This window comes from Stenella coeruleoalba (assembly GCF_951394435.1).
Source record: "Stenella coeruleoalba genome assembly, chromosome: 6".
Lineage (NCBI taxonomy): Eukaryota > Metazoa > Chordata > Mammalia > Artiodactyla > Delphinidae > Stenella > Stenella coeruleoalba.
This window is the reverse complement of record NC_137151.1, coordinates 55,671,465-55,696,918: the sequence shown is the minus strand read 5'-3', so window position 1 is coordinate 55,696,918 and position 25,454 is coordinate 55,671,465. Positions and strand designations below refer to the sequence as shown.

The window sequence follows — 25,454 nt, the reverse complement described above, 5'->3', positions numbered from 1 at the left end:
TTACCTATTATTCTAATATATATTTTCTGTGATTCTGGAGTTTATTTTTCTATTTTATTATATGGGTTCTTAAAAGTTACCTCAAATTTTGGTGGAACGTAAGAGACTGTACAAATACATACATTGGTAAGACATATGAAGACGTGAATAGTGGAAAAATGGCACACTAACAGAAGAGGAAACAGGAACCCTAAGACAACATTCCCTCTTCACTCTTTTTCAGCAGAGTATACATAAACATACCCACCAAATCCAAGGTCATAAGAAATGCAAGGCTAAGGAAAAAGCAAAGCCACAACAGGAAATAATAAACTCTCCTCTTCATAAAAGACAAGAGGAGGTCCATTTATGTTTTTAGAGAGCAGACATGTAATGCTGGTAAGCTAGAAAATACAGAATAATGGAAGAGAGACGGCAACAGAAAGGCAAGATAACAATAAAGCATATATGCTTAAAACAATTTTATTATGTCCAGGGGAGCTTCTCCTTAAGATTCCTTCCCAATCAGCCTAGGAAAATAAAAATGTTTTGTAGAATGGATGATTCTTCCCCACACTTTGAGTGTCCAAGGCTTTGGCTTTCTGCTTTGCAACAGCCTGCAATCCTTGGTACAAGTTAAAAATAAAAAATCAACCAACCAGGGCTTCCCTGGTGGTGCAGTGGTTGAGAATCTGTCTGCCAATGCAGGGGACACGGGTTCGAGCCCTAGTCTGGGAAGATCCCACATGCCGCGGAGCAACTGGGCCTGTGAGCCACAACTACTGAGCCTGCGCGTCTGGAGCCTGTGCTCTGCAACAAGAGAGGCCGCGATAGTGAGAGGTCCACGCACCGCGATGAAGAGTGGCCCCCGCTCGCCGCAACTGGAGAAAGCCTTCACACAGAAACGAAGACCGAACGCAGCCAAAAATAAATACATAAATAAATAAAAATATATTAAAAAATATCAACCAACCAACCAATCAACCAACCAGAAAACACAAGTAAGCTGATTCTCCTGAACTGAATCATATAAATGGAAATCTTTTCTGCCTAGGGCATCTTGAGCTTTTCCTTAGAAAATGACTCTGCAGTAAGTTAGCTATTTAAAAACAAATTTAGCAGTTGGTCTCAATTTCTGGCATTTCAATGGAATATTGCTGAAAACTCCTGAGTAGGCAGGGATCACTCCCAGGTAGTGATCAAACTATTGCCTTGCTAACAATTCACCTTATGGCTGAAAAGCTTTTCAAGCCAAATTTGTAGTAAACCACCACACACAAAAGGTAGAGAAACTGTCTTCAAGTAAGTGTTCAAAATATTAAAGAAAAATGAGGAACAATAACAGACCTTCAATCCTAAATCCTTTCAAATAATCCTTTCTTATTTAGGAAACCAAGATAATTGAATAAAGATGTTTCTTTTGTCAAGACCTATCCAAAGACAAAATAGACCAAAGACCCTTTAAGTATTTTCTTATATTTAAGCCACCCCTACCTCATTCTGGGTGGGACTGCCAAATTCTAAAAATAAGATTATTTTCATATTACATTCAGGGTCTCTGCATGCAAACTGGTAAAGAGAAAATAACAGTTAAACTTTACAGGAAATGTAGCAGCAAAACTGTCATTTCATCCCGTTCACTTACAATCAAACTTCTAAAGGGCATCTGTAACTGCTCAGAAAAAGGAATATGAAACAAATAAGATTTTTATCTTTTATTCATACAATTAAATTTCAATTTTCTACCCTTATCATTAGAGCTTATTGCCATGGTTACAATTTAAATACCTTAAGTATGGTTGAAAAGTAGGCAAATTTAAGAAAACACACAAGAAACGTTAATGTAATTAAAATAATAGAGAGTAGAATAAATATCAGTTGTGTTGGCTGTGTTTGAAAGTTAATATACTTCCCCCTCCCTGCAAAAGGAAAAAGGGTAAGTAAAACTCCCAGGTTGGAATATGAGTTTGGGCAGCAGTATACTCTGACCAAAGTAAGGGAGGAAGTATAGTTATCAGGTGTGAATTATGAATGTCGCTGTGGTGAGGACAGCTGAATTACTAGAGCTGTATTTCCCTAACACTAAAGTATTTGGGGAGCCATCTGGCATATATTAAAAATATATGACTATATAATACTCATATATTAAATGAAATATATATATAATATTTTATTTATAATATTTTATTTATCTATCTATATTCTATGCATTAGTAAATCATGAAGATGGTGGTCAAATGACTGAAGCTGAGTAAATGCACTGGAGGGGAGGAGAGGCAGAAAGGATGCCAAGGGCCCAGATGTTCATTCTCCATCGTGCGTCTTCACAAGCGCATTCTCTCCATATGTAAATCCATGCAATCACACACGTGCCCGCCTGGCTTTTGGCAGTTAAAAAATCCACAACTGCCCCCTCCACCTCAGTTCAGTCAGGATGTTTCTCCAGCTCTACTTCAGGCAGCACTGCTGGCATGGCTGTATCTCCTTCATGGTTCCAGCTAATGCTGGAAAACTCGCCGGGTCCCACCTCCCACCACTGCTCCAGATTGGTGGCAAAGCCACCCAGCCCCTTGTCCCTGCAGTCTTAGACATGGCAGCAGCTTCCAGGAAGGACCACTCCTTTGGGTGGTTGGGCCCTGACTGACACAGCTATTCTCCTTGGGCTACAAAGAACTCTCACCTATCAAACACTAGTCCTCCAAGAGAAAAGGGCAACGGCGGGATATCGAAACATTTTGTAGATAGAGATATAAATGATGACACTCATGAGGGAGTATGAGAGGACTGGCCTCATATAGCTAAAAGGAGAGAGAATGAATGCAATCTTTTTAAGAAGGCAACTTGGTAATACATTTAAAGAGCCTTAAAAATGTTCATATAGTTTGAATAGTTTTCTTCCTAAAAATCTAGCCTAAGGTAAATCAATGCTGCAGATATAATTTTATACATAAGGATGTTTACCATAATGTTATTTATTACAATGAAAAGTTAGAAACAACTTAAATGTCCAAAAATAGAGCTATGGGTAAACATGGTATACACTTGTAGTTTTCCTTTACAGAATCCACCCCCGTTGCCCCCAATTTTAAGTATATAGAGTTATATACCTCCACTAGACTTGAAACACTTAAGAGGGCAAGGATATTTGTTTTAAACATTGACAACTACATGCTAGACAACTAGACTCTCAAGAAATATTTTCGGAATAAATTAATGATGCCGTATTAAACATGAACTTACAGGAGAATTTTACATTAAATGGTACGTGTTTGCCATAACCAAGCAGCAAATGCACTGTGTATTTTTCTTTAAACTGAATTTTTCAACTCTCTTTTTAGCAGTTCATAGCACGGCTATTTCTCCTGAGGAATGTTTAAATCAGGTGACTTTTTGCTCAAACGATTTCCAGTGGCTTCCCATGATGTGCAGGAAGTTCAAAGTCCCTGGTATTTACAGATCTCTATAATTTGGCCCAGTGTGGCTGTCTAGCCTTTGCACATCTTATCATCTCTCAAACTAGTTTCAAATGTTCCCACAAGACATTTCTGTCGTCTCTTCTGCTGCCCAATGACAGTGCCCTTTCCACAGCCGGGCTGCTGGTCAAGCCCCAGGCTCCAGGCTCATCCTCTCTGCCAAGCTATCTCAAAAGTGGGCTGTCCATTTAATGACAATGTTTCCCACATAATACTTACTTGGTAGTTAACCACATATTATTTCATGCCATGTCTTTCTTTGCATTAAACTGCCGTTTGTAAGTCTTCTTGTTAAGTAGCCTTTCACATGTCTCTTCCTAATCTATGGTTTGAGTAAAATACTATATTTCTTGGGAATAGGTTCTTTACAAAATGGCAAATTGCCTTGTATCCACTATAAATAACACCAGAATCCTGGTGCCCAGGTTCAGGTAAACTCAGATACCAGGCATTTGGTGATTTAAGTTTTACTCAATTCAAACCTTGCTTAAAAAGTGCCGAAGTATTCAGGTATCAAGGCCTATTCTAGCATTCACACATTGCTGGCATTGTCCTTTACATTATGAGAGGTGAGGGAGGTGAGGGGCATATGTGTGGAGCCCAACACTCTCTGACCAATGACACGTATAGTACTTGGCTCATGATGTGGCTACTCAGGAAGCGTTTAATGAGTGAAGACTGAGTATGAAGATATCGAACATCTGTGAAAGTGGCAGACACTCTCCTCAATGCAATTCATCCTTGATATGAGGTGAATTTAGGGTAAAAAGAAGAGACAAAGAGACTATGTTAGAATCTTCCAGACTAGTTTAGAAGCTATCAGGTGGTCTACATCTGGATACATAAGGAAAATGAACACTTCAGGCAACTCTTCTCTTGAGTATGAGAAACACTGTAAAAGGAAAGACCTTGACTTATATAACTGATATCCCAGATTATACAAAAACCTTTGGGAGGGCATCCCTGTATTTCTTTATGATAAAAAATTCAGATACTGAATTGATATTAAAAATGTTTTGATGCCCAGTGCCTTAACTTCTTTACAGCTGGCATAGATAAATCTGTTCAAGTATGTTAAAAAAAATTAAGCATATTAAGAAAGTACTACTTCAAAGCAAAGTAGCTCAATATTGTCACTATTAAAGGCTTTGCTTGGCTGATTTCACCAAGAAGTAGTAATTTAAGAGAGCAGGCTCTGTCTGTGCAAAACTAAAGGAAGATATTTTATATGATTAAAAACTCATACCTGTTGATCTCCAAGGAAATGACTTCTCAGTTGAGCTAGAGAAAAAGAAGGAAAAAAAATGGAACATTTACTTCCTTTGTCATAAAATTTAACTTTGGATCTCTTTTGCATATAGACATTTAATTTTCACATTTAATTATATAGAAGTATAAAAACCTCAAACAAAATTTAAAATGACTGTTCTAAGTTAATTTTTAGACAGTATTAAACCCTCCACATCAATTTGGGACAAAACTGTATTTCTTGGAAATTAAGGCAAGTTATAAAATGACTTATAAAGTTGTAAAACGACTTACAAAATGACATAAAAAGTATGATTCTCCTTGGATAAGACAAATACAATAGCACAACTAACTGTGACCTTCATAGTACTTATGTGAAGTACTACACTGCTTCATGTGGAATAACTAATATGAAAACTACATATAAATTAAAACAACATATACATTATACTGTACAACATATACATTAAAAAGAACCAAAAAGGCTGTTAAGAAGTTCATTCAATTTACTTATTTTCAAAAGAAGCCCTAGATGTTATAATAGACACATAAGTTAACAGGGTCATTTTGAACTGAATGTTGCCTTATAAAATTTAAATATCCTAAACCTTTATATCAAAATATAAGGTTTTACAAGCTAGGAGAAAATTTTAACTGTATATTTTTCTTGGTTTATAGAGTACCAATTTTAAAAATTTGTGCATAAAAACATATCTGTGCCTCCCTGGTCCCCCTCCCCCACTTAAAATACTCAATACGGGAAAGCACGGTGCTTAGGGGATGGTGTGGTAGAACAAAGGTACAAGAGGATGGATTAGCAGGCATTTATTAAATGTCAGAGTAAGTACCTCACATATATTATCTCCTTTATATTATTCACAACAACCTAACGAATAGGTACATTATTATCTTTACAGATAAAAAAAACTGGCCAAAGTCTTACGCTAGTAACTGGAAGAGCTGGGATTCAAGCCCAGGATGGTTTGATTTCAAAGTCAGGGCTTCTCACCACTGTGCTATATAGTAGAATAGCTTGTGATCCCATTTTTGCATTAAACACACACACACACACACACACACACACACACACACACACACACACAATATGCCTAGGAAGAAACCTAGAAAAATAAAAACCAAAGTGCTAGCAGTTATTTCTGTGGGGTACAACTAAAAGGAGTTTTTTCCTTTTTAAACATTTGTATTTTTTTCCTGGAAATCAGAAACAAACACATACTGAAGTATTTTGGAAGTATTTATTAAGTTTATTGAAAAGGTATGTGACTTTGGGATTAAGGAAAGTCTGTAACTTAAAGAAAGGGACATCCTTTCAGTGCCGTAGGTGTAAGATTTTAAGTACTTGTTAGTTGCTTGATATTCCTCCCCAAGTCATTAAGTGGCTAATGAAACTCTTGCTGGTTAAAAATTCTAGATTCAGTAAGAATTCCCTGAACTTCAATTTTGTCTGTGATTTGCCTTTTTGTCACCACAGGCCGAGCAGCTCACATTCCAGGACCTTGAACTAGCTGCAAGCAGGGGGGCATGCTCTCAGTGAATGGAGTCAGTTAATGCTAATCTTCAGCACTCCGGTCATGTTCCTGTACCTGATGCACTCCTAACTGATTTCAAAAGGGACTGATGGGGAAGAAAAAAAAGATGAAAATCTGGTCAAGTATCAATAAGGGCACATCTGTCTTGTTCCTGAAGATAGGTCATCACATTCTTATGACTTCAAAAGTGGTTTCCCAGACTGAATTTCAATTCCTCTTGAATATGTTTTTATTATTTAATTCTATTATCTAAATTAGTTTTCTAATCACTGAGGTTGCTATTACCCAACTGTGTTCCTATTAACATGTTCATATTTTTTGTCAATATTAAAATACATGGTAAATCAAACTGTCATCCAGAATTGTGTAATATACCTCAAGTTTCTTGGGAGTGATAAAGTCTGTTATCTTCTGATTGAAATTTACATAAACTTTAATGAAATATGTTTACAAGATTTTTATTCTTGAAGTTATAGATCACAGAATATAATTCATCTTAACTGCTCAAATTGGGCAAGGGTTGTGGCTGTTTTGCATCTCTTTAGGTCAAGTGCCCAGCATACTGCCTGGCACATAGAAGATGCTTAATACACATTGCTGCTGTAACACAAATTGTGAAAAAGTAATACCGGGTTCTTCACTGTTCTGAAAGATCAGGTGTATGTAAATTATTACTTACTACTTTGTTCGAACAGGTCAAATTATTCTCTCCCACTCCAGGTAGGAAATTCCAGTAGCCTCATTGCATAACAATCAGGCAACCAGCAGTTTTGCTGCTGAAAAGGCCTTTGGTCATCAAAATACAATAAAGTATTCCTAGGTGAAGGCAAGGGGAAGTCTCCGTTAAAATTATTTTTCCCTACTCTATTCTAGACAAACAACAGAAATCACTAGGAAAATAAGTTAATATTGAGGATTAAAAATAAGCAAAAGTTCCACTTTGAAGACTATATATTCAGCCCGTTTACCTTCACACTGATTCCACAATTCTGTGTGATAGCTGGTCATTATATGTTATTCAGAACAGTCTATTTCTTTCTGGACCACTTACTTTATATGATTCTCAAATTGTTCACCGCTCTGGGATTCAGGGATCGCGCAGTAAATATGTGCAGTTTTGAAATGCTGTTTTAAGTCACTGAATGTTTTAAGTCACTTTTATTGGAACAATAAAATGAGAGGCAGCTCCACATTAGACACAGGCATATTCCTTCTTTCCTCTCTTCTTCCAGCCAACTATCCCTAGAAACACTTCCCCAACTTTTACTGAATGTCTACAACGTGTCTACAGGCACTGTGGCCATGAATGACTCCGTCCCATTCCCTTTCACTTCTCATCTGAAGATGCCAAGCAGTTTATGTTCTAGGATCTTCCACTGGAATGTGAAACATTTTAAAATACAAGAATGGGATCATCCACAATAACTCTGTTTCAGTGGGAAGATGTATTCACAGTTTCCAATAACTTAATTATCAACAAGCTTCTAGAATGAAATCCATTTATAAGTTTGGGACTGTTTGGTTAGATAGTGAACAGCAGTTAGGAGCAAGCTCATTTGCAAATTAATAAATCAAGGCAATTCATTTTAATGTGAAAAAAATCTTAGTTTTGTTTTAACGAAGACACCATGTCTTCACAGTATTACACGAGAAAAGTGCAATAAATCACTACAAAATTCTGTACACTTTAAGAAATTATGTAGTTTTTCATTCATAGACATAAATGGAGGCAAAATTACCTTTGTTGAATATTTATGGCTGTCTTTGAAACCCAAACCCCCCTTATCTTGACATCCCATGCTATATGTGAGAAAACTAGCCTCTCACACTCCTCTGCAGCCAGAGAGCTGGCCAGTGACCTAGGGTCTAGAAGGAGGCATGTGAGGGGAGGCGGTGGCACCGCGGGAAGCAGTAGTGGGGGCACTGGCCCTGGACACCCCGACTCAGAATCTGGCTCTCTGGGCTTCCTGGAGCTTCTGAAAGTTGACACCTAATAGCTTCTGGTAAGTTCCTTTCCTGCTTATACAAGCCAGAGGATTCTACCGTTTGTAGCTGAAAGTTCTGACTGATGTTTTATGACTGAAAACAAATGCAAACAGGCCCTCTGAAAAGCGCTGAAACCTCACTCCTTAACTCTTTACCTGTATTTCCAAGTGCACACTGGATATAATACATTTTGTACTCAACACATAGAAACCCTTTTTTCCCCCAAACGAACTCCCATTTAATCATCACCACCTAGTCATTCACACTCAAGAACATGGAGTCATTTTATTGTCTCCCCTACCCTGCCCGCCTCACTAGCATGTAAGCCCCACGAGGGCAGGGAAGTCTGCCTTGTTCACAGATACGCCTCCAGAACCTACGACAGTATCTGGCACATGGCGCTCACTCAAAACATACACCTTCTGAATTCATCCCTACCACCAAGGACACAGTTGGGGCCTTCATCCTCTCATTGTCTTTTGGCTGGATCATTCTTTCAGTCTCTCTCCTAACTTGTCTGCTTGGCTTTGATTTCTCATCCTTTCAGGCTCTCTTCCAGGCTGCTGCTACAGTGATTTTTCAAATCTGAAAACATTCAAATCTTAAATTCTCCTGATGCTAACGCACAACAGATCCTTACAGGGTAAATTTCAAACATCTTAGTATGGCAGAGACTCAAACATCTTCATATGGCACAGAAGGCCCTCCACCACCTGGTTCCTTCCCGTTTGCCCTTTCCCACACAAACCTACATTCTAGGCACTTCTAATTACTTGCAGTTTCCTCACGTACCAGGCTGCTTCACGCTTCCAATGCTATTTTGGGGGTAGAATGTGTAGGAACACAGTCTGGAAACTCAGAATTACACAAATTCCAGAATGGTATATGTGGTACAGTGTGACAATACATATGTCATATACCCATGAAATGGAACACTCTTAAGTTTACCTTCACTTTGTGTCACTTAATAACAGGAATATCTTTGGAAAATGGTCTACTTAATTAAGTCACTACTCAATTTCCTCCTGATTTCCTGCTGTGCCAGATGCAAGCTTAAGTGGACAGCAGTAGGTAAACAGTAGGGGACGGGGGAGTGGAGAATTTGATGGAGCTACACAGTAACTTTACCATGTCATTTCCCTCACCTTCTCCCTGGTCTAGATGGGGCTCTTTCTATTACTAGTAAAGCGCAAGTTACTGTCATTATTCTCCTATAAGATACACTGAATTGGGACAGAATCCGAGTTATTTCACTTTGTTTTATTTAAAAAAAGTCATTGTGTTAAGAAATTTTATACACACACAGCCATATATATGTGAACCCTTATTAGTAGTTCAAAAAATTAAGCACAGCCAAAACCAAATTCAATTTCACTTGGCATTAAAGGACAGGAATTACTGGAATGAATGTTCTAGAAACTATTTGATTTATAAATAGAGCACGGGCGTGTACCACTGTCTAGACCACACACCCTCCACAGCGTCCTCTCTGGTGAGCACTAATCATCCTTCGAGAATTAGCTTGATGAAAGTTGATCACTTCTTCCTTTACATGAAAAATGTACCCATTAATCTATCTCGAGTTTTGTTTTTCATATGATTGTAATGGCAGGATTTGTTTACCTGTTTCCACTATCAGACTATGGCCCTCTTGAGGGTAAAGATTGTGTCTTAATTCTGTCTGCATCCGACCAGCATTGAATAGGATGCTAAATAAATGATAGCTGACCTTAACTTTTTGGGTTGTTCTTTATTAAGGCTAATCCTGTGTTATTTTAGAAATTGTTTCAATCATTCTACAAAGGAGATTTTGGCTCTTGCTACATCTTATAGAAAAGATGTCTATTGTAAATATTATAGGAATCAATCCAACAAATATTTATTGATCATCTACTGAGTGCCAGACATTGTTAGAGGCTGGGGTATAATGGTGACAAGAGGCAGAGCCTTTGCCTTCTGCATGCTCACAATTGTCTTGTAATTACTCATTACAGTATGCATGTGACACCCCCACTGGATCACATGCCCCTCAAAGGCAAGGTGTCAAGAGACTTTTGAAAGGCAGAAACCTGTAAGAGAGTACTCTGATGAGTCCAGCAGTGTTATGATTGAAGAAGCATCCGCATATCTATAACAACCCAAAGTGTGAAACATTTGTCTTTTAAAACAAAAACAAGACCCAGCTCTCCTTCTACTTACCTATGAAAATGAGGTAAATTGGTATTAGGATTACCCAGGTAGGAATTTGAACATGAAGGCTCCGAGGGAAGAGGTATGTAGCAATGTGAAATGTACTGTTATATTCAAGAATTTGCTTCAGTTCCCACAGATCAAAAATTATAAAGTGCTAGAAATCAGCCAGTTTGGGAGACCATCAATATGATAGTCCACATGTGCAGATAAACCTGACATGTCAGGTCTCCCCTGTGTATTATGACAGTCTCTTCAAATGGTTGTTTAAACCACCCCAATTTAGCAGCATTACATAATCTATGTATTTCACTATTGCAACATATTCTTTCACAATATTTTTCTAAAATGACCCTTAGGTGATCTTCCTTTACTGAACAGAGGTAATTAACAGACGAACTCTCATTGATCATATGTTCATTAATCTTACTATAAATATTTTCAAAACTGTATGTGTACATTGCTGGCCTGACGTTTTACTCTTGACTTTCCTATTAGTTTTACTATTTTGAGCTCTGACCATAAATGTTGAGTTCCACGCAAAGGTTCTGTATTTCTGGACATTCAGATGGTCGACAGGCACGTGAAAAAATGCCTGACATCATTAATCATCAGAAAAATGCAAATTAAAACCACAATAGGATGTCACCTCACACATGTCAGAATGGCCATCATCAAAAAGAACACAAGCAATAAATGCTGCAGAGGATGTGGAGAAAATGAACCCTGTACACTGTTGGTGGGAATGTAAATTGGTGCAGTCACTGTGGAAAACAGTGTGGAGGTTTCTCAAAAAAACTAAAAATAGAACTACCATATGACAAAGAAATTTACTCCTGGGTATATATCCAAAAAAAACAAAAAACACTAATTCGAAAAGATACATGCACCCCCAATGTTCACAGCAGCATTCTTTACAATTGCCAAGATATGGAAGCAACCTAAATGTCCATCAACACTGGATAATGTTTCACTTTGTTTTATTTTAAAAAAGTCATTGTGTTAAGAAATTTATGGCACAGAAATTCAACAGTGAAGATGTTTGGTGTATATATACATATATACATATATACATATATACAACGGAATACTACTCAGCCATAAAAAGAATGAAATTTTGCCATTTTCAGCAACATGGATGGACTTGGAGGGTATTATGCTAAGTGAAATGAGTCAGACAGAGAAAGCAAACACTGCATGATAGCATTTATATGAGGAATCTAAAAAATACAACAAACTAGTGAATATAACAAAACAGAAACAGACTCATAGATATAGACAACAAACCAGTGGCTACCAGTGGGGAAAGGAATGAGGGGAGGGGCAAGATAGGGGAAGGGGATAAAGAGGTACAAACTATTATGTATGAAATAAATAAGCTAAGAGGATATATTATACAACACAGGGAATACAGCCAGTATTTAATAAAGACTGTAAATGGAGTATAACCTTTAAAAATTGCGAATCAGTATATTATACACCTGTAACTTATATAATATTATACACCAACTATACTTCAATTAAAAAAAAGTTCTGTATTTCTTCTGCACATGTTAACTCTTGAATTTAAGAACTACCACGTGCTTACAGATGAAATCTCAGTAAGTAGCTGGAATAAATTCCAAAATGCATTTTTCTCCTTCTCCACCAATTCATTACTAACTGAAGTTATTCCATTAGCAAATGTTCTGGATTCTAAATCCATTACCAAAAAAATTCTGGCAGCTCATTATTGGTTTGTTATAACTGCCTTTGTAATCCATTGCTCTAATATTTATAAGTCTACCTTTCACTTGATTCCAAGGTCCATTTCTCAGTTAAAAAAGAAAAAGTTGGTTTGTTCGGGTTTTTATTTTAGGCGATTAATTCATATTGAAATTACTTACTACCCAGCTATCCTCTAGGCATTACAGATTACTTTTTAATGAACGGCTTCAGAATCTTCTTAGGTATGAAAGCTAGGCTCCATAGTCCACAGGTCACTCCAGATCTCCTATTATGCACCTAGGATTTTCTCAGCCAGAATCTGGCAAAATAACTACTAATGATTCTCAACTTTTGGTCTCTATCTGGAGTGCTACCAGATAAAATTTAAAATAAATTCCCTTAACGGAGTAACCCATTCTATCCAATACTTAAATTTCTCTATCTTCATTAATTATAATTAAATCTTAAATTATGATACGGCGATAACATCATACCACACTTTTAAGTCTTTTAAAATTTCTATCTAGTATTGCTTTGACTTTCCTTGTATAATTAGTACGTTTAAAACTTTACCCAGTTTCTGTTAATGCATTTGTAAAATATTCCGTTAGTTTTTTGTGAGTTCTGAGCTGGGTAAAGCTCATTCTGTGGTTTAGCTTTCTTGAGTGCTCTTGAATTTATGCTTGAGAAAGGCACTTTTTGAAGCTAATGCCTGTGAAAGTCCCAGGTTTTCAAGCATTCACCATGTAAGCAGGTCAAATTTCTCCTCCCCTTGACCTCGGCAAGAATGTTCTTGAGTTCATTTTATACTCATAATTAGCATGGTGAGAAGTGGGGTCTAGAAGCCTAAGATGGAATCAAGGGCTCTCTAATGCCATGAGCCATCTTCTGATGTTCCGAGAACTCATACCACCTAACAACAGGAAACTGATAGGTTTTAACAGTTTTGTTTTTCTTATGTTTGGGAAACAAGGACCTCATCTCTCCCTTTTAGTTAGATAAGAATTAACTAAGGGCTTCCCTGGTGGCGCAGTGGTTGAGAATCTGCCTGCCAATGCAGGCACCACGGGTTCGAGCTCTGGTCCGGGAAGATCCCACATGCCGCGGAGCAACTAAGCCCGTGCGCCCCAACTACCGAGCCTGCGCTCTAGAGCCCGCGAGCCACAACTACTGAGCTTGTGCTCTAGAGCCCGTGCTCCGCAACGAGAGAAGCCACCTTAAGGAGAAGCCCGTGCACCGCAAAGAAGAGTAGCCCCTGCTTGCTGCAACTAGAGAAAGCCATGTGCAGCAGTGAAGACCCAAAAATAAATAAACGCAGTCAAATATAAATAAAAAAAATTTTTTAAATGAATAAAATCTATCTTTAAAAAAAAGAATTAACTAAGAAATAAATCCTTTACATTAAACAGAGACGTACTCTATGTCTTACTGTCAGAACTAGAGCAATTAGACAAAATTAAATACATTACGATTATTCTTCCTGAGACAGCTGTGGATAGCTATCCTTCCACTAGGCTATTTCAGTAAGTCAAAGACGGGAAGGCTAATATGTACCACAGACGATGATGGTGAACGGCTCTGCCTGGCTGAAGGAGAGGAGGGGAGCTGGGAGGCAGACGGCTATCCCTACCCACCACGTTATTTTTCCTAAGGGGCTCTGAGGACCCTAGTTTGACAAATCACTAGCCTTTAGATAATAAGGGTATTTTAGCAGTAATACTTAGAAAGCAATCCTTCTTAGTATTTTACTACATTTTTGGGAGTCTCTTCCAAATTTACTTATTGTCTATTCATAATCAATCTCAACAAAAACAAAACCAAAAGCTCTTAGTCCAAATTTATGATTTTTCAGGACTGAGGCTCCTTTCTGTGTCCTCTTTATTGTGCTCTCAGACCGTAGAAAATTTTCTATCGGATGGAGACTGATTTCCTTCTTCCTGCCAAAGGACCACTTGATACCGGCAGTCAGGAAAAGTGAAACCATGACAACATGCCCATAATTGTAGTTTATTATTATTTTTAATGTGTTACGGTTTTGAATTGCCCCTGAAAATGGTAATATGCCTGTAATTTGAACTGAGCAAGGCACAAAGAATGAGACAGGGCAAAGGCTCTCTTTTCATAATTATTTTTATGTCTGAAGGTGACACTGAGGTTAAAGAAAAGGCACTTGAATTAAAAATGATGTCCTTCATGTAGAATGCAGCTGCTCCTGAGCCATCAGCAACAGGACATGAGCCCTGAGTTCCCTTCCATGCATGGTGATGGATATGTGCCCGTCCACCTGCACTCACTTGTCACCATCACCTGGGTGACCAACAGAAGGAACAAGCCAGACGGCTGCAGGAAGGCAGGCCTGAGGCTTCATGGAACACGGGAAAGCTCAGAGGCTTACAGTCAGACCCACATACTCCTTGCTCAGTGACACCTCACCTGAAAAAACTGGCCACGCGCTCAGAATATGCTTTTACAATTGCAGTCTTTAAAAAATAATAAGGAACAGCAAAGGGTGGTATAAAAGTGCGATCTTGGTTTTCCACTGGCTGCTAGCAAGTTTAGAGTAAAATGTATAACTGAACACTGTGGTGAACATTTTTGGTCTCATGACTGGCTCTATTTTGTTGTCACCCTTGTTTACTCAGTTCTTCATTCCACTCCTCCCTCATGCCACTTTACCATATTTTTGCACCCTTATAACATCTGTCTAAAATGGATTCCAGGAAAAGGTAAGATAAAAATAAATAATATTACAGCCAGTCTCTGAAAGAGAAAGTTATGTACTTGATGCACAGCAAAAACGTTAAAGGAACAGGAAATATCAGATTAGCCCTTTAAACGATTCAAGTAACTTGAATTGTTTAATAGGGACTAGAGGTGAACACCCATTTTAGAAGATGTTAAATATTCTTTGACAAAAGCATTTTGTGTTACTGCTTTGAATCTATGAATAAAAGATCCAGAGGACCACATGGGAAGGGGAAGATTAAAAAGAATGTCATACAAGACAAAAATGAGACAAACAGTTCCCTCTGGTATCTCCATGAATTATACAGGAAGCATGACTTCTGTTTAAGCCCATTCCACAACAGGTATTCCAACCAGTAAAAGTAGAAATCAGAATAGAAGGGTTTTCTAACATTTCAGATGACATTTGAAAGAGTGAAAGCAACTGAGATGAAAATAGTAAAATGACTAAATACAAAACCAAACTCTCTTTCCTAAGTATTCTGCCATAACTTAGGATGCTATTTAGGCAAAGGGTCAAGCCTCAGAATAGATGGGCCACTGTGAATTATTTGTATTGAGGTCTACAAAATGCTACTGTCTCCCTCATTTCTGTTCTTTCAAATTCTTCCAAAGGCAAAGAAACAGAAAAGGAAAACATTTCTTAAAATTTAAGATAAAAAAAAACAAGAAAGAGCACACACAAATATACTCCTTTTAGAAATATGTAAAACAATTCAAATCGTACATTTTTAAATAAAGCTGGCACCGGTAAGAAGCAGTGCGAGGGTCCTGTTTTTCTACTTGCTCTACAGGAGATGGAGCACAGAGTTAACATGGGACTAAGCTGTAGAGATCTATAGTAAGAGGTACACTGGCTGACATCCCAAACCTACAAAATTCCTCATTATAAATAGTTCTGTTTATGATGCATACAATTTCATTTTGAATATTATTTAGGATGTAAAATGCTCCGAAAAGCCTATATAAAAATTCACTTAAAAGCAACTTTAAGATATCATAAAATTAAATGTTTTATTAAACGTGTACCGACCACTCTGATTATTTAGGCATTCAAAAGCAAATGATATATTCATATACGATTCTTTGATACTCAAATACAGACATTATCAAATCTGGTGTGTGTCTAAAGAATGATATTCACTTTCTGTCCATTGATTACCCAGAAGATTTTATTAAAAAATTATTATAAACAGGAAAGTTTCTGTAATTTCTGAGGAAACTTTTCATTATGAGTGTGAAAAGGAAGAACATGATATATTTCTTAAAGTTCTGCTTTGCTTTTTGAGAAAAATAACGCTTCTCCCTGTAATAGCATTTTCAGCTCTTGATTCATGGTCCAGCACCATAAATAGCTGTTTTAGTGCTGAAGGAGGAATGAATTCACATGTGGGGTAGAGTACAGACCCTGCATCATCAATAACTGTCCAGGAAGAAGAATGGATGCATAAGGATACAGTCAAAATTTGGCGGAGCATATGCTAGGCTTCTAGGTAGTAAGACTGAACGAACCCAGCAAAGTGCTTCTAGAATGCTTTAAATCTCCCCTGACAGCTCTCATGGATCCCTAATTTGTCCCACATCCCCTTTCCCACCCTGTTTCCTTCTCTTCTCTATTATCCCCCCACACATAATTATGCAGGGTTTCCAAACTACTGAATAGGGGAATGAAATGGAAAAAGGCCTGTTAGAATGAATGAGAAGGAATGACAACAATGACAATGGAAAGTAAAGTCTCTTCAAACAGAATTCTTGATGTATAATGGGTGAGCCATAAACACTGCTCAGGCACTCTCCACGGCAAATGGACAAGTGGCTGGACAAGACTGTTAAATTCCTAGCTTTAATACCCAGCATTCTTCTTTTAAGAAATATGAATGAAAAGAGGAACAGTGGTTCACAACGTGACACAAGTGGTTGGTCTGCTTTCCCCTGCTTTCCCCTCTTTGCTCCCTCTCGCATTCACTGCCACAGTGAGCCGACATTATTGATGGAAAAGGCATTACAAAGTATATGGAGCATACTGTGTAGATTCATAATCTAATTTAACTTAAATAAATATTCTTCATTTGAACTACTGAAGAAAACATCTACCACTCAGATTTTTAAAAATATGACCTTCTTAACTTTATAAAAATGAAAAAAAAAAGTTTTAACCAAAATTTCAGTCAGAAAATTAAGAGCTGGATTACTTAATATTTAAACTTTTTGTTATACAGCATTTAAAACACACACTCACTGATATATAAAAGAAAACAGTATAATGAACCCCCTATGGATTCATCACCCAGCTTCAACAAATAAAAGGGAACATGTGGTCAACACTTACTTCATCTATACTTTTACCCACTGTTTTCTGTGCATTACTAGATTATTTTGAACCAAGTCTCAGGCATCTTATTACTTTAGATGTCTCTCTAAATATAGAGACTTTTAAAAGACTATAACCACAATAACATTATCACACCTAAAAAAATTACCAGTAGAATTCTTCATATCAACAAATATCTAGTCAGTGTTCAAAGTTCCTGTTTGAATTTTTAAAAACAGTTGCTTGAATCAAGACCAAAGCAATGTCTACACATTGTATTTGGTTGTTATGTCTCTAAAAATTTCTTTTCATGCAGTCTCACCCTCCCTCTTACATCATTTTTTCCCTGTTTGAAACGATTTCAGTTGCCTTGCAAAATTCCCAACAGACTGGATCTAACTAAGGCATCAGCAAAATGTTGTTTAACCTGTTCCTCTGTCTCTGATTTCCTATGAATTGTTACTTATATCTAGATGGTTGAGCAATCTGGAGGCAAGAATGCATCCTAGGTGATGATATGCACTTCCCATTGCATCATTTCAGAAGGCCAAAATTTCTGACTATCTTTTGTTTTGTAGAACATCTATCTTAGATCAGTGAGTTCAGGTGCTGTCAGCCTGATCCATTTATTGTAAAGTTTCTCATCATTTTTTCAGCTAAAGATTTTAACAGCCATTGATGATTACTGATGTAGATACATTGTTTTGTCAGTGGTTGCAAAAAAAACTCACCCAAGATTTTAATTTCTAGACTTTGTTTGAATGTACTACTCTGGTCAATAGTAGTTTCTACCTTTGTATCTATGTTCATAAGGAATACAATACTGTTTCACTTACTATTTACAAATAAGTCTTTACTGAAAATTATTTTGCTAATGCTCCTCTGGAAATAGATATAACCCTGTATTTTGTACTTCCTAAGCACCAGTTCTTAGATGATCATTGATAATTTTGCTTGAATTTTCTCTGTGGCTCAAATAGCCGCATTATTGATAATGTAACTAAAGCTGGGGGTAGATCAACCTTTAATTGGCGTGTTCTAAAGCAGAAACAACAGATCACAGGATCCTAGAATAATTGGCTGTTATTTGTTCTTTTCCAATAAAAAAAAGGCTAGAAGAAATAAACAAGTATACCCTAAAGACATTCCTCCTTGGCTTATAAGCAGTCCAACAATGCAAACCAAATGTTGTATCTAAACTATCTGACAGTGGTTAAAATGTGTAATTGTTTAACATAACATTTTTAAGCTATGAAAATCTGTAGCCTACAGGCATTCTCCCTCTTCAGTTTTAGAGTGGTTTTCTCCCTATTTAACTGGGGAGTAACACAACAGCAGGGCAGAAAAATCTATGCAAAAACCAGATTAGATTGATTTGTTATTAAATAGATTGTGAAGCCTCAGGGAGGATAGCTATAATAACAATTTAGTCACTACAAAGTCTGGCAAACTTGTCAGTTGTTTTTCCCCACCCTTGGCAGACATGCCATGTTCATTTTTATGGCAAGCTGATTAACGGCTAAAAATGCACTAATGGATGGCTCTCACTTTTAGGTGGATAATCACATTTCCAATTTCCTTTTCTATACATCATTGGATTAGAGCGTATACAGTAGTATATCTCTGAAGGGCTGAGGAAACATCTCATCACACACATCAGTCTTTCCCCTCTGTGTCCTTAACCTGCCAAATGGTAATGAGAATGGGAACTTAACACCAACCTTCCTTTATTTCATGGAGAGTAAAGGAATTAGATGAAGGAATGGCAAACCGCCCCCCCACATCCCAAATAATGAACTGCAGAGAGTACATTAGTGGCAATGCTTTTCAAGATTGTTTTCTAGAATCTTTGAATTAATACCTACATGACTTCTTGTAACATGTCTGTGATCAACCAAAAACAGAAAATAGAAGCCACGCCAAAGTTTCTACGAAGGAGAGACAAAATAGTGGTAGTGGAGATGGGGCTGGGGGCTAGGGGTTTTGTACTTGTCTTTGTATAGCAAGCAGTTTTGATATAGACTGTGTCTATCTGGAACGGTGGAGTGGAGGTAAGTGGGTTGCCTAAGTCTTCTCAAACGAATTCTTGACACTCCAGTGGAAAACCAATAGAATAAAACTATTTTTAGGAGAAAATATCATCTTAATGTTAAAATCAGGTGTACAATAATAATAAAAACCAAAGCAAACTAAAACACAAAAACAAACCTCGTGGAAACCCTTGAATAATAAGCAGATAATGGGTATAAAACATCGACTCGCACAAATGTTTATTATATCATAGGTGCTCAATGGCTACTCTAATATAATTACAAAGAAGTATTTTCACCTAAGGATATGAGAATCAAAGACACCAAAGCAAGGCCTCCCTGGATAGAGCCAGGACAATGTAATCTGATCAGCACACTGCTCTTCAAAAATAAACATAATAAAATACAGACATGTATTTTATGCGGCTACTAAGGTACTTTGTCATATGGCTAAATTACACACAATGTTCCCTTCTACTAGACTGGAAATTCCAGGCTTCTGTATCTTTGTATCTCTACAATAAAGCAAAGGCATAACTATTTACTGAGTGAATTTAGAGAAGACATCATAAACCTTTGCAGAAGAAAATAAATGCAGTCACTAAAGGAAATGTGGACATAGAAAGAGAAAGGAATGTTAGTATCATCTGTTTGGGCAGATTTGGAGAATTTGAGATCCATTATTATATAACACATATAGAGGGTTGTTTCTCCTACATACTTGTCATCATACTGAAGATTTATATTCTAAAAATAGATTAATATGGTATACTTTGTGTTGTGATGTACCAAGGCCTGTACTATTTTAGGTGTATTGATATATCCCAGAGTTATTTCAGCTCGATAAAACTAATGATAGAACCAATAAATAAATAAATAAATAAACCAAATTACTCATTAGAAAAATGGGCAAAGGATATGACCAGAAGAGGAAATGCAAATGGATCATAAGGATATGAAAAGATATTTAACCCGACTAGTCATCAAGAAAATGCAAAGTAAAATGAGATAACATTAGATTGGTAAAATTTAAAGACCCTGCGTAATATTAAATGTTGGCCAAAAAGAAAAGAGAGAGAAAGAGAGAGAACCTGGAACTTTTTCACACACTGCTTGAGAGGGTGCAATTGTTGAGGTACCTGAGAAAGCAGTTCAGCAAGATCTAGAAAAATTGAAAACATGCATTCATTATGCCTGAAGTATTCTACTTCTAATGATACCTCTTCTAGAACCTCACACATGTAAACCAGGAGATAAGTCTCCAAATGTTCACTGCTGCATTACTTAAAATACTTAAAAGTGGAACTTAAATGTTCTTCAATAGGGGAATGGACAAACAGTTTAATATTCTATGACATAAATATATAACAGCAGTTAAAAAATAAACTAGATCTACACACATCAATATGAATAAATCTCAAACACGGAGTAGAGAAATCAAGATGCGTAATGACACACAGATTATACCATTTGTGTATGTTAAAAAAGCACACAAAACATGGGCCATGGATGTATATGATGTATGTATATTATATAAAAGTACACAAAGTAGACTATATACTAGTTAATGCCTATTGGGAAGGGAGAATGGGGCAAAGAGGTCTTGAATTTTATGTTTAATATATTTTTATATAAAAAAGCCAAAATGATGAATTATCAATGCTTTTCAATTCTGGGATGTACTTAAATTTTTGTTATATCACCCTCTATACTTTTTAGTATTTTTCACATTTCTCAAGATATAGATTAAAAAGTACAAAATAAGTAATAAGAAAATATAGGATTAAAGTAATTATTAATTCCTATAAAGCAGTAAAGGTAAATTTTTCCAAAAAGCATCCTGATATATACTGTGTGGCCTGTGTAAATTACCTTATAATTTATCAAAATATACATGGTTAAAAAAACCTAATGACTAAGAGTGGGGACTAGTAATATAATTCTTGTATTGATTCAATAATTCATCACTGTTACATATTTTAGGAATAGTAATTATAGAATACAAAGTATGAAAAATTACAGAAAATGAAATATTGTTATTTTAATTAAAACAGTTCTTTAATAAATAATTAAATAATGGCATGGTACATATATTTCAGATGCATGGGCTTCTGAATTTTAAAAAGTATTTTCCTCTTCATTAATTAGGAAAATTCATACAGCTGGGCTGCCTCTGTATTTAACCAAGTGTATTAAAATAGTCTTAATCTGAAACTTTCATGCTATAAACTTTGAACTATAAACTTGATCTCTTTTTGTGGTTCCTTCTAACCATATCTCCAACTTAACATTTTAAAATGCTCAGTTTAAGAAACAGGTAATTCATTTTGAAATATTTATTCACTATGATTAAGACATTTTGTTGTATAATGTTCGAGGTCCATAAAAGATTCTAATATTTATGAAGACTACTTGGCTTAAAATTCAAATTCAACATGGTCACATTCTTAGGTTAAAATAGGTTACCTTAATGGAATACTGGTTGAATTACCTTGGGCTCATGCCCTACATAAGACTTAGTTTATGTAAGTTTAATTCAAATGTGTAGAGATAGTTGCCAGGTGGATTTGTATGTTCCAGATGAAACAGGCTTGTGATCACAATGGCAATGTGCAGTAGCAATTAAAATGCTTTTTGGAAGAACTGTGCTTGAGCAAACTGCTCCAGAAAACGACTTCTGGAGAGATGCAGGTCAGCCACAGACTCATTTGTATCTTTCAGATGTGCTACTCTTTACTGTGTTAACACAGGAGAGTTACATCATAAACATTCAGTGTCACTAAATTTGCTCAGAAGAGCATCCATGTAATAAATATTCACTGTAGAGATCCCAGAGAGGGTTTCTGATAATTACATTCAAATATCAAATAGTTTATTCTTCATTTAGTCTGAATTCCAAATGAACATAAAGAGCTTTTATTTGTTTGACTATTAAGAGTCACTAGTGACCAAATACAATATTAAGAAAGGAAATCTGATGAACTATATTCTGATAAACATAAGAGGACTCCCCAATAGTTTACCTACTATGCACTTAAAACTAACTCAGCTAGCTCAGCAATATATAAGGATTTACCATAACAGAGAGCAAAGGAGGAAGAAAAGAAGGTGAGCCCCTGTGAGGGAGTAGGAGGATGGAGAGAGAGGCTAAGGGGAATCCTTACTACTCTCAGTGCCTCTCCCCAGCCCCAAACTAAGAATGCCTGGAGCAGAACCCTTGGGATTTTCCCCTCTTAAAACCTGAGACATAGTAGCATTATTCTCAATTACCAAAAAGTGGAAACAACACAAATGCCCATTAGGTGATAAAAAAATAAACAAAATGTGGTATATCCATACACTGGAATATTATTTGGAAATAAAAAAGGATGAAGAACTGATACATGTTATAACATGGATGAACCTTGAAATTATCATGCTAAAAGAAGCCAGTCACAAAAGGCTATATATTGTATGATGCCATATATAGGAAATGTCCAGAAGAGGCAAGCCCATAGGGACAGAAAATAGATCATTGGTTCTCAGTGGCTGGGGGTGGGGGAAGGAAAAATGGGGAAGGAGTGCTAATGGGTAGAGGATTTCTTTTTGGGATGGTGAAAATGTTCTAAAATTAGATAGCGGTGATGATTGCACAGCTCTATGAATATACTAAAAAATACTGAATCATATCCTTTAAAAGTATGAAGTTTACGATATATGAAATATATCTCACTAAAACTATTATTTAAAAAACTCAGGTTTCGGCCAGTGAGAGCACTGAAGGTCAAAGGGACAGAACTTTATCAAGCATCTTCCTGAAGCAGTACATTAAATAATAAGCTGTCAAAACACAAACATTCAATCTTTGTAAAGACTCTTCATTTTTAAAGAATGTTTCATTTGAGAAGAAAGTTTATTTCACAATGACTTAAAAATATTTGCTGAAGAAAAGACCTGACCCATGAAAAAGGCTTTTCGGCTACTGTCAGTCCTACGGCATTTTTAGAATTTTTAATAGTATCAATGGAAGCCTGATGGGCACTAGCAGATGATCCTATAAAATGTAAAAAAAAAAAAAAAAAAAAAGTCTGAATGGTAGTAGGGTATCAAATCTTTTCGTTAAAAAATAAGAGTTCTTTTCTTAAATGGCAATAAGAAGACTATTTGTCAAGATTGTATGACCTTTCTGAAACCATAAAGAATTCTATTTTAGCAGAGCTTTAAACTAACTGAAAAGGGAGAGATAATCTTAGGAAGAGTGTGAAGTTATTTAATTTTAATATTGCCACCCATTTCCCCCCTCATTCAGTTGACAGACATGGACAGGATTTTTCTCAGGGTCTAGCGTAACTTCCTAACACCAATGGCAGCCAGCTAAAGGACAGACAATGTGAAGGGGCCAACTGCTTCCAAATGGCATAAACAAATTTTAAAACAATGTGCAAAATATCAAAACAAAAATTTAAAACTAAGCTTCAATTCCAAAAGTTGTCATTAGTGTTTTCTATAATTAGTAAAAGGTCCATCTTTTAAGTATCTCTTTTGTACTTCAATATAAATGAAAATTTAGTGCTTCATCTTAAGGAGCAGACAAGCTATGATTTACTTACAAGATAAAATATGTGGAACCAATATCTGTGTCCCAAAGAAATAAACTTTCTCCTTTACCACCTACAACTTACCTAGAAGTAAGTGAGAAGTGAAGTTTCTGTTTCTGGGCAATGCTAAGATTCTAAGCCTGTTATCAGAAATAGTTTTGAAATTCTGTACTGTAAAATTTCAGAAATAATTTCTTGAATTCTGAGATGATCATATTTATATTTACTGACTTTTCAATTTGAACTATATTTTCTTCTCCTTCCACAGTTTTGTTACCCAATTTCTTGAATTCTGAGATGATCGTATTTATATTTACTGACTTTTCAATTTGAATTATATTTTCTTCTCCTTCCACAGTTTCTGTTACCCCAGCTGAACCACTAGTGTAATGTCTCTGCTTGGATGAAACACGCAACGCAGGCCATGTCTTGTACACTTGAAGACTGTGCCTTTTAGTAGTTCCCCTGGCCAAGTCCCCTGCACCCACCGAGTGCAGCTTGCCACGGGAAGGCTGTAGTGACCTCTAACCACCGCTAAACTAGCATCCCTTGGGTGCATCTCCAAGCTACTTTTCTCCTTGAGAATTCCTCAGACAGGTGGGAGCCATTAAAAGTTAGAACTGGCTATCAAAGTGGGACTTTAGGAATGAGATAAAAAGTTGGCTGTAGGGAGTTATCTCACACTTAAATTTTTTTGGAAGGGAATGAAATGTGGCAAACTTTAAAAAGTGGTTGCTGGGCTTCCCTGGTGGTGCAGTGGTTGAGAGTCCGCCTGCCAATGCAGGGGACATGGGTTCGTGCCCCGGTCTGGGAGGATCCCACATGCCCCGGGGCGGCTGGGCCCGTGAGCCATGGCCGCTGAGCCTGCGCGTCCGGAGCCTGTGCTCCGCGACGGGAGAGGCCACAGTGGTGAGAGCCCCGCGTACCGCAAAAAAAAAAAAAAAAAAAAAAAAAGAAAGTGGTTGCCTCTTTTTTCGGGTTAATGGAAATGTTCTACATTTCAATCATGATGGTGGTTATACAACTACATGCCAAACTGCCAAAAATCATAAAACTGTATGCTACAAAGGGTGAATTTTACTGTAAGTAAATTACACTTCAATAAACCAGACCTAAAAATAAAGTGGTTATCTATGAATGGTAGAATTACGACTTTTCTCTTTATACTTCCTTGAACTTTACAAATTGGCTAAAATGAGCATTATGTAACTCCAGTCAGTTAAAAGGTGAGAATGCTGTTTTGGCCACACTTGTCCCCTTCTGTGCCCTTGGGAGTGTAGGTAGGCAGGGGAAGTCCCCTTGCTGTCACCCCCCATCCAGTGAAGTCTAAAGCAGGCTAAGGCGAGAGCAACACTCCATGGATGATACTGCAAAGAGAAAAAGAATAAATCCTACATTCATCAAAATTTGGATTTGAAGGTTGTTGCTTAGCCCATGGGGTGCAAGAGGTTTAAAGGGCATTATTTTTCTCTGAGGTGCCTGTGCTATGAGATTCTCCTGAGATGCGCCGTACATACCTCTGCTTCTGTCGCTAAGGCATGCACAACGTGCACCTGCACGGTGTCCTGCAAAACAGGACCTCTCACACCTTGGTACCCACTGCCACCCATGACTCTAAAAAGCTCTGCAGACAGAAGTCATCATGGCAGGCTGCTTGC

General features: G+C 36.9%; 1 protein-coding gene across 17 annotated transcripts in view; it reads right to left on the bottom strand.

The window, feature by feature from the left end:
- The window catches only part of PKP4 (plakophilin 4), a 252,351-nt gene that overhangs the window by 82,492 nt on the left and 144,405 nt on the right, over positions 1 to 25,454 (bottom strand). For 16 of the 17 annotated variants that reach the window (XM_079925012.1, XM_079925014.1, XM_079925023.1 and 13 more), the window contains one exon: positions 4,699 to 4,733. In XM_079925012.1, the coding sequence (XP_079781138.1) occupies positions 4,699 to 4,733 (35 nt within the window). Of the gene's footprint in view, positions 1 to 1,473; positions 1,549 to 4,698; positions 4,734 to 25,454 lie in introns of those variants that run through there. The other variant, XM_079925018.1, reaches the window with a different exon arrangement.